The sequence below is a fragment of the Manduca sexta genome, chromosome 8 (assembly GCF_014839805.1).
Source record: "Manduca sexta isolate Smith_Timp_Sample1 chromosome 8, JHU_Msex_v1.0, whole genome shotgun sequence".
Taxonomy (NCBI): Eukaryota; Metazoa; Arthropoda; class Insecta; order Lepidoptera; family Sphingidae; genus Manduca; species Manduca sexta.
This window is the reverse complement of record NC_051122.1, coordinates 7,752,250-7,762,319: the sequence shown is the minus strand read 5'-3', so window position 1 is coordinate 7,762,319 and position 10,070 is coordinate 7,752,250. Positions and strand designations below refer to the sequence as shown.

Below are 10,070 nucleotides of genomic sequence, written 5' to 3'. Positions count from 1 at the left end.
AAGTTTTGAAAAGCAAAAGTTGAAGAAATACGTCAAAGCCAGCCGGTGAATTCTTGGGTGAATGCAAAGTGAATATAATCACTACGTTTTAGGTGAATGATGTTTTATTTACAGAAGATAATAAGTTTATGACTAACTTTACAAAAAAGATACACTTTGACTAGCCAGTATAGACGAAAGACTATAGTCTGTCCTATAGACGAATAATAATAAATAAATCGATCGATGTCAAAAAATATGTCAGCCGTCAGGTGTCAATGTCATTTTCTCGTAAAACGTGCATGTGTAAATCTTTGTAAATGTTTATGATTTTTGTATAATTATTTATTAAAATGAGAATTTAGAACTTTGCGATGTTGTCGTAAGAGATATTCAAGTTCTGAGAAACCCCAGCTTTTTGCCCGGATATGACGAAGGAAGCTCTTTTAGCGAATTATATGTTTGCACAAATAACCCTAGTCTACATGTTTTTAATGAAAAGGATGAAGTAAAGTGGAATAAAGATGTCTCACATCTCGTTAGTCCTGACAATTGTCCAATGAATGTTACTTTCTTATCACTCCAGAATTCAGTGTGTGTAGGCTTTGAAAATGGTGAATTACTTTCTGTCACGGAAGCAGGGACGGTGTGTGAGGTTGTTGGTTTTTTGACGTTGGAATACTGGTAAGATCTACAATATTCATGTAAAATTGTACATCATTTGATTTATTCTTATTGTAACACTAATATTAGTTTGTATGCGGTTTTGCCCCCAGAAATCAAATAAAATTAATAGAAATGTATCCACAGACTGCACAATGCGTAAAACAATTATAATTTATTTTATAAATTTCACATAGAATATAAGCTGTTAACAGTTCTACATAAAAGGGAATTGTAAAACAATAATTTTTCTTTTGCAATTACTGCACCTTATAAATAATAAAACCTCTAATGGTCCATAAGATCTTTTTATCCCTATAAGCAAGTATTATATTGTTATTAACATGACTCAAGATTCTTCTTATGAGTGTAATAGTCTTATTTTATTTTTTCCAAAAAACCCTTTAGAACATTTAAAGCTAAGGTCTAAAACTACTAATTCTTTTTGGATATCCTAAACATCTTAAATCCTAGATATCTTAAAGTTCTTACCTCCTTAGTTATGAAACCAAAATAAATAATAATAAATTTATTGTGGCGTAGGTATTACTCATTATCATATACATATAAATTTAATTCTAGGCAATGGAATGGAGCCCAGATCAAGAGTTGCTCGCAATTGTCACAAAAGAATTAAACATGGTACTACTTTCCTGCACATTTGATCCTGTTAATGAAGTGAACTTGCTAAATGCAGAGTTTGGCGAGAAACAATTCATCACAGTTGGATGGGGAAAGAAAGGAACAGTTCCCATGGGTCTGAAGGAAAACAGGCAGCTAAACTGCAAAGGGAAGTTAGTGCTGGTAAGGAATCATGGGTTTGGGAGGAATGTAAATATGATCAATAAAAATTTAAAGTATTTTTAACCGACTTCAAAAAGGAGGAGGTTCTTAATTTGACTATGTTTTTTTCGTGTGCTTGTTACGCAATTATATATGTTGTCGCACCTTGTTTTCTATGTGTCCATTAAAGACCATTAAAATCATTATGAAAAATAACAGGAGTTGTTTTGGGCTGGAGTTGACTTCTGTGTTACTACGCAGGAAATTGTTATTGAAGTAAATAAGTGTTTCTATAATTGAAAAACTGTCTGAATAAATAAATATAGAGAGGTGATACTTTACCGATCATCTAAAAAAATAACCAAGTAAATAGTTACACTCCGACATATTTTATATGGAGCTTTTATAAGTAACTGATTAACACAACACATAATAAATATTTAATCTATGTTAAATTAAAATTTTATATTTTGGAATTAATACGTTTTAATAATTATTTTGTTTTAGATCCAAATGCTTCATCAGATAATAAAGTGAAATTAACTTGGAGGGAGATGGCAGTCTGTATGCAGTAGGTTTTAATGTGGATGGAATCAGAAGATTCAAAGTTTTTGATAGAGAGGCCGTTTACAATATACAAGTGAAAAGCAACAAGGATTAGAATCAAATTTATCTTGGCGACCCAGTGGCAATGTTATAGCTACAACACAGAAAGTAAATGATAAATACATTTTATCCTTCTTTGAAAAAAATGGATTAAAACATGGAGAGTTTGAAATAACAGTGAATTCTACTACATATGTTAAAAATATAACTTGGAGCCTAGACTCAGAAATATTGACCCTACATTGCAAAGACATTGAAACAAATACACATAAGCTGTTGTTATATACATCAGCTAATTATCGTGGTATTTAAAGCAAACTTTGCTGTTCAACAGTAAGCAAGACATAACTAAAATTATGTGGGACAATGATTTTGATGTTGCTAATAATAAGAAACTTCACATTATTTTGAATGATGGAAGTTATTTGATATATTCCTGGATTTGGACCATAGATCATAGCAAGGGAATTAGTACTGATGATGATGCAGTAGTCGCCGTAATAGATGGTTGTAAACTTTTAGTTACTGGTTTTAGACAAGCAGTGGTACCACCTCCAATGTCATCATTTGAAACTGTGCTCGATGCTTCTGTTAATTCTGTGTGTTTTGCTCCACAAAAATCTCAGAATGGGCTAAGCAGTAACTCATTTTTTGTGTGCACTGTAAATAATAAATTAATATATTACACACAGACACAAAATTCCCTCTAAAATATGACATCTCAAAAACAGTACAGTTAAGCAGAAATGACTTTCCATTCCAATACTACAATTGGTATTGGCTGAGTTCAGAACTCATAGTGTGTGTTATGGTGAAAAACAAATCATATTACTTAATTGAGTTTACAATTGATGGTAGCAAAATTACACAAACAGAAACTACTTCTTTGCCATCTTGTGTAACAAGAATAGCATCTAATCCAAAAGATTCAAGTAAATTATTTTTGCTACTTAGCAATGGGGAAATATTACAATACCAGGCTGGTGGGTTTATAGAAGAGCAATATGTATCCTTCAATGTTTCATGCACCAAATTTAATGTATTTATTATAGAGGATGAATTGCATTTTATTGGTCTTACCCATAAAGGTAATCTATACATTGGCAACAGAATGATAATGAACAATGTGAGCTCTTTCTTCATTCATACAGACTTTTTACTTCTCACAACATTGCAACATGTGCTCTTGTGTGTAAAACTGACACCACATGGACTCAATGCAATCAGTGAATATCAAAAATCTGAATCTAATTTGGTTTATAAGAGAAAGATTGAGAGAGGTACTAAATTAGTAATAGTAGTGCCAAATGATACAAGAACAGTGTTTCAAATGCCCCGAGGCAATTTGGAGTCTATACAGCCAAGACCTTTGTCCCTGAAAATTATTGGCCAATGCCTTGATGCTCTTAAATACCATGAAGCATTTGATTTGATGAGAAAACAAAGAATCAACTTAAATCTGATATATGATCACGACCCTGAAAAATTTATTACCAACATTGATGTATTTCTGGATTCAATTGAAAATAATTCTTGGTTGAATCTCTTTCTATCAGACTTAGAAAATTTTGATGTGACTCAAACAATGTATTCAAGTAATTATGAAACCAGAGAAGTTAACAAAGAAATAAAGATAAAAGTAATAAAAATATGTGATGCAATTACAGAACAGTTAAGAAAAAGAGCAGATAGAGCTGGAAGAATACTACCAATAATCACAACTTATGTTAAAAAAAATACTGTTGAAGATTTGGAAAAAGCTTTAACGATTATTAAAGACCTTAAATTAAAAGAAACAAATGGAAAAAAACTACCTGTAGGATCAGATGAAGCTCTTAAATACTTGCTTTACATGGTTGATGTTAACCATCTATTTGATGTTGCACTTGGCATGTATGATTTTGACTTAGTTTTGTTAGTGGCTAATAAATCACAAAAGGATCCTAAAGAATACATACCTATGCTCAATGAATTGAATGAGATGGATGAGAACTTCAAATGTTTTTCTATAAACAAACATTTAAAAAGATTTGATAAAGCAGTTGAATCTCTTGTGCAATGTGGTCCTAGTCGACATGAAGAATTAAAGACTTTTGTAAAATATCATAGTCTCTATGGAGAAGCATTGGCTTTACTTTCAATTGATGATAAAATATATAAACAAATATCTGAAGATTATGGCCTTTATTTGAAATTGAAGAAGCATTTTACTAAAGCTGGAATTATTTACGAAAGGGCAAACAATATTGACAAAGCTATAGAATGTTATAAAGATGCCTTAGAATGGGAGCTGGCTTTAAAATTGGCTTCTAATTGGGCAGAAGACCAGTTTAAAACTTTGTGTTGGTAAGTAAGATATCATTATAAAAAAAAGACTTTTTTCTTCCAAGCTGTATATTTTTTCATTTCTGTTTTATCCAATACATACATATTTTATATAATATGTTTAGGTATTTCATAAACGGATTGAAGAATGAAAAGCGCCACAATGAAGCACTATCTATTTTGGAACAATACTATTCTGATCCTGATGGAACCATCTCATATGCTGTGGAGTGTGGACACTACAAGACAGCATTACGGCTATGTTCACAGTACTCAAAACCAAATTTGAGAGGTACTTTTACTATGTATGTTTGATTGAAGACATCTATTAACAATGTCTTATGACATACAGCCTTTTTCCTTTACTATTATATTATTATACTAAGAAAAGTTCTCGTCCAACAAGTAAATTATCCCTCGTAGTTTAGATTCACCATTTAATGCCATTTTAAATAAACGATCCCAATCGTTTTTTTCCGATCTATCTTAAAAATGGCCCAATTAAGTTTTTTTGTCAAATGAGTTATTTTAATAGGGGACCGTCCTGTGTTTGATTTTGTTCATTATTCTATATGTAATGGTTAATAAAACGAAAAAGAAACGCTATTGCGAAAACTGCATTAAAATTGGTTAAAAAATGAGCCAGTAATTCATATTTCAAATATTACTATGTGCCAAAGGGGCGCGAAGTCGGGATATCGCTTCATCCCTTTCTTTCGCACGCGTCGTAATGCCCGATGACGTCACACGTGGGTATTGCGCCTCTTTTCTGTTTTTCGTTACTCACCCCATCTACCGAAATTCAATTCACCCTTTGAATATTGTTTAGGTCACGTCACCTCACGAATTTAATGCCTGATACAAAGACATCAATTTAAGTAAACATAGTTACCTAAACAGCTTGTAATATTTAGAATTAGGCATAGAATAATTGAATAAGTATTAGTGATATCTTTTTTAGAATAGGAGCCGTAATTTAGAGTTTGGAACAATCAAATAAGATAATAATCAATTTCTTATTTTTTGCAATACTTACTACTATAGATTAATTTAAAGTTTAACATTAAATTAATTTTCAGATGAATTACTTACTCCGACATTACTGGAAGACTTCAAAAATATGACAGACTTAATAGAAACGAATTGGTGCACCTTCATACGTCACAGAGATCGGCTTGAAGTTGTGAGAGCGAATAAAATAAAAAATCCAATTGATGTTTACGACTTCTATGTGAATAAGGACAGTGATTTATATTCGGATGCGGGTAGCACATTGGCGTCTTCATCAAGAGGTTCAAGGTAAAGATTTCCGGTTAAACAAGACCAAATAGTGTGTTAACCATGGTCCATTTCATTAGGCAATATTTAAGCAGTATAGTTCTGGATGCAAATCCAATTCATAACAAGCTGACAATTAAATCCGTTTTATATTATATTTTGATTGTTTCAGTCGTTCGTACCGTTCAAGCAAAAATAGAAGGAAACATGAGCGTAAAGTAGCATCACTCAAGGAAGGATCACAATATGAAGATGTAGCTTTAATAATGGCGTTACACAGCCATGTCACTGCTTCCTTTGAGTTAAGACTACAAGTAAAAGAGATTGTAACAGTATTGAGTTGTCTGAATAAGGATAAGGAAGCTCATATATTGCAGGTATATATTACAGTATGATTTCGAGATGATTAAATTATGGTTAACAATTTTTGATAACAAAAGTAATGTTACTGTCTTCGAAAAATATATATCAAATTTATTAAAGTAATACAAAAGAATATATTATGGTATTTCTTGTGTAAGCTAGAACACATGTATAATCATTTTTATTTCAGTCATCACTCGAAAAACTACTCAAAGAAATGAAAGACAGTTTTAAAGATATTTGGACAAATGAACTAGTGATAGAGTCCACTAATGCATTTATTACTGCACAAGATGTTCCAGAAGGTGTCAGTTTTATTCCACAAGGCATAGCTTCATTAGGTTTGTATAGACATATACTATTCTTATAGCGATCCAATGCTAAATTTGACCAATCGGAATGTTTTTTGATGGATTTCTGATTCTCAGGATCGGAAAGATGAATAAAATTAGGATTGTTTATCATAAGTTATTTGAAAATGGCTGTAAGTCATTGGAATAAAATATTCATAAATATCATATGTTTTATTCAAATACATTTATTTTTCTTTCAGAACCACACATAAGAATAGCTCCAGTCATTCACGAAATCAATTGGAAACTAGATGGCCTAAAATAATTATATTATGCTTGTTAACTTAATAAATAAACGTTTTAAACAATTTTTTGTCTTTTATAAAATCACAAAAAATATAAATAAGACAATCATTTACTAAAACATTTAGGTGAACAAAAGTAGCATTCGAAATTGACTACACTATTCCAATTATTATTGAATACAACAGTTCGAAAATAGTCTTTTAGTTCAAATTCCTTCTTGACATAAAATAAATCACTAACTACTGGTGCACCACACACACACATATTTGCATTGTCTAAGAAATCCACTAGTGTCCATGGTATAATATTTGAGGCATAATATAATTTGTTTTTTAATACTATCTTACCAGCTATATGAACTAAGCTACCAATATAAAAGTTCCATGGTGTATGATTGTTTGTCATAATCATTTCTTTCTTGTGATGAAATTTATTTGATGATAGGTCTATGTATTCCAAACGGCACTGCATTAGACTGCATGGTAATGACTCCAGTTCGTTTTGTGAGACCGTTACATACCTGTACAGAAATAAATTATTATTAATAGGGGTACCTAGAAAAAACAAATATGTATGAAGAATATTGTTAAACACTCCTTTTACAGTAAACATTATATTAGCAAAAATAACTTCATAATACAATTTTTAGAAATTTTTTGACAACATCCAACCAGAGAGAATAATAGAATAGCCTGACCGCACAACCGTATACTTCCGGAAACACTTGATGTCATTGACTAGGATAGCGGTGCGTAACAATATGTTTAAAATATATTAAATTTAAACACAGAATGAATAGCTATAATCTAGATTGAACTATGCATAACTATAATTAAAATGAGATGTAGGGTTACAATATGCTATATAATATTACCTTCAATGTTTTTAAATTAGTTTGGAAGAGAAACCATAAAAACTGTTTAATTACCTCAAACTACTGATACGTCCCAGAGTAGCAGGCAATTTGTCCATCAAATTGTTATCTACCTTCAAAGTGACTAATTTCTGTAACTTCCAAATTGCTTTAGGAAGATGTCCTAATCTATTTCCACTTAGGTCCAATAATTTCAATGTTTTAATTATCTGAAAGAAATTGTTTAGGGTATATTATTGCATCACATTAAATATAAGGTGCATGATTCTGAACAATAATAATATAAAATATATTTTTAAAATAAAAGGGACAATGGTGTATTTACATCAGGCTGACTGGATTACATCATATATCTATGAGAACAAATAGACTCCCCTAAACTATTTCCTCTGTTAATTAAAATGCAGTTTGTAAACTTTATTCCTTAGTAAAACCTTTTTTTTACACAGCATAGTAACTCCATTGTTCTTGATGGTAAGGTCGAGATAGGATGGTCAATGACAACAGATGTTTATCCCTCCCCAGGCAACATGGTTATGCCAGCCTGGCAAACTAGATATACACAGTCATCCTGGAATGTGACACTTACATAAGTCACTATAATGGATTGTGTAATAAGGTTTCTATCCAAGCTATTTCTTGTATCCTACCAATGGCCGAGTTTAGGGATAAAAAACTTTTAAAAAATGTGGAATTAGTAGACACAGAATATTATTGGTCATTGGTAGTACCAGAGATGAGGTTCAACAAATTGTGGGGTTGGTCACCTGTATTACATTAAAATACAGCACAATTGATAGATGATTTTATAAACATTCCTGCAGGGAAATTGGTAGTCGGTCAATAGGTGCCGGACAAAACCAAAGACAAAAAAAACCCTATGGGCTCCATATATGCAAGAAGCATAAGAGAGTACACACAAAGCCCTGCTTTAGTTCAATACCTCCTTAATTAAAACACTAAATATATGTATTACAAATTCAAATTACTTGGGGTCCAAGCAGCCATCTCCAATCGACGTCTCCTTTTACACCAAGTAGATTATTGGCCATGTGCAGCTCACAAAGAGTTTGCATTCTCCCTGGAAATTTCAATGGTCATATATTATGGACCTAAAGAACTAATTTAGCGTAAAATCTGGATTTTTAAACACATAGTTTAATATACATACACTTTATAGATTGCACACACTTAATAACGTTGTCAGAAAAAACATAATTTTAAACTTACCAAACTCTGGAGGCAATTTTTCAATTTCATTATTACTTAAATCAAGTACAACAAGCTGCTTTAAAAGTAATATCTCCCTTCTAAAGTTACACAGTTTCAAACCACTTATGTAAAGAGTTTCTAAAGTCCTTGGCAAGCCATTTGTTGGGAATTCACTTCTGTCATGGATTATAAGTTTCTTTGGAGCATTATCCTTCGCTGTGACGCTTAGATTACACAGTGAAGAAATCTTTAAATTTTTTGTATCTCCAACAATACATGATTTCAATAATTTCATGAAACATTTTAATTGTAAAACTTCACTTTTTATGCATAGATCGTGTGGTGGCTCTTCGAATCTTATTGTTGCTTTACCCTCATTGATACACTTCACAAACACTTGTTTTATAGCTTTTATACGATACTTTACCCCAGATTTGTTGACAGAAGAAAAATGTATTATGAAATATTCCGTCTCACATTTAGGTTCTTTTCCTAGAGCTAATGTGGATTTCAGATGCTTTCCATTAGACCTAATATTTAAGTTATTGTGTAACCGGTTTATCACTTCGACTAGACACTGCAGTTTCATTTTTGGAAACAATCTTTATTTCATTTATTTATTTCATGGACCCGCCAAAATATGCCAATTGCCAAAACAACCGGTGAATGGAATGAATGGGATTGACTCATTGGATTGACTGTTGACATTTGACATTTACTTTTTAATTATTCGTCAGCACAGTCCTTCGACCATACTGCTTAGTTTTACGTATGCCTTTTCTTTATAGACTTTTTATTTAATTGTATTTAATTGTAATAATGCTTTGTTACTTATAATTTGAATTGTCGTTTGCATCTATAATTGTATAAGTAGCATTTGATCAAAAAGCTGTTGTAATCTATGCTATTGTTAAGGTTTGATGGTGTTACTTAGTTGATGCAACTTTAATAATAAAATAAAATAAAAATAAAATAGACAAGTCCCTCTATTTTGTATTGGGATTCTGTCAAGATAGTATCTGGAGGTACCAAAGATAATTATTCTTATATAGAAATATGCGGAGTGTAATATTCAAAACGAATGTAATAAGTCCGGCCATTGATTTTAAAAATTCTAAAATCGATATTTTGTCTCCGCTGGATAATAAAAAATAATATGGCAGAAATGCTTATTTTGTTCCGATGATAGTTATTTTTTACCACGACAACATTGTCCATATCTGTCCATTGTTCTAGGGATGTCGCGACTACATAAAATACCGATACATTTTATATGTAAGTACCAGAATATTTTTCTTTGGATATGAAAAACAAAACAATATTCGCAGCACACAAATATAATAGTCTAGAATATTTTTACATTTCTTATTTTCTTTTCATCTGAACTG

General features: G+C 31.4%; 1 protein-coding gene and 1 pseudogene across 1 annotated transcript; one reads left to right on the top strand and one right to left on the bottom strand.

Moving 5' to 3' along the window:
- The window catches only part of LOC119188671, a 7,187-nt pseudogene extending 527 nt beyond the window's left edge, over positions 1-6,660 (top strand).
- LOC119188635 (leucine-rich repeat protein 1-like) lies at positions 6,507-9,376 on the bottom strand. Its single transcript, XM_037436429.1, has 4 exons — positions 8,701-9,376; positions 8,460-8,551; positions 7,525-7,679; positions 6,507-7,116 (listed from the first exon to the last, which is right to left on the bottom strand). Exons 1-4 carry the CDS (start codon positions 9,269-9,271, stop codon positions 6,702-6,704), a joined length of 1,233 nt encoding a protein of 410 aa, XP_037292326.1. The 5' UTR covers positions 9,272-9,376; the 3' UTR covers positions 6,507-6,701.
- Between the last annotated feature and the right edge of the window lie 694 nt (positions 9,377-10,070).

Excerpts from the sequence above, each read along its gene's own strand:
- LOC119188635 (XM_037436429.1), bottom strand. The coding sequence starts at position 9,271 with ATGAAACTGCAGTGTCTAGTCGAAGTGATAAACCGGTTACACAATAAC. Across the intron at positions 8,552-8,700 it reads AAAATTGCCTCCAGAGTTTG|GGAGAATGCAAACTCTTTGT; the intron begins GTAAGTTTAAAA and ends TGAAATTTCCAG. Across the intron at positions 7,680-8,459 it reads GATGGCTGCTTGGACCCCAA|ATAATTAAAACATTGAAATT; the intron begins GTAATTTGAATT and ends AATTTCTTTCAG.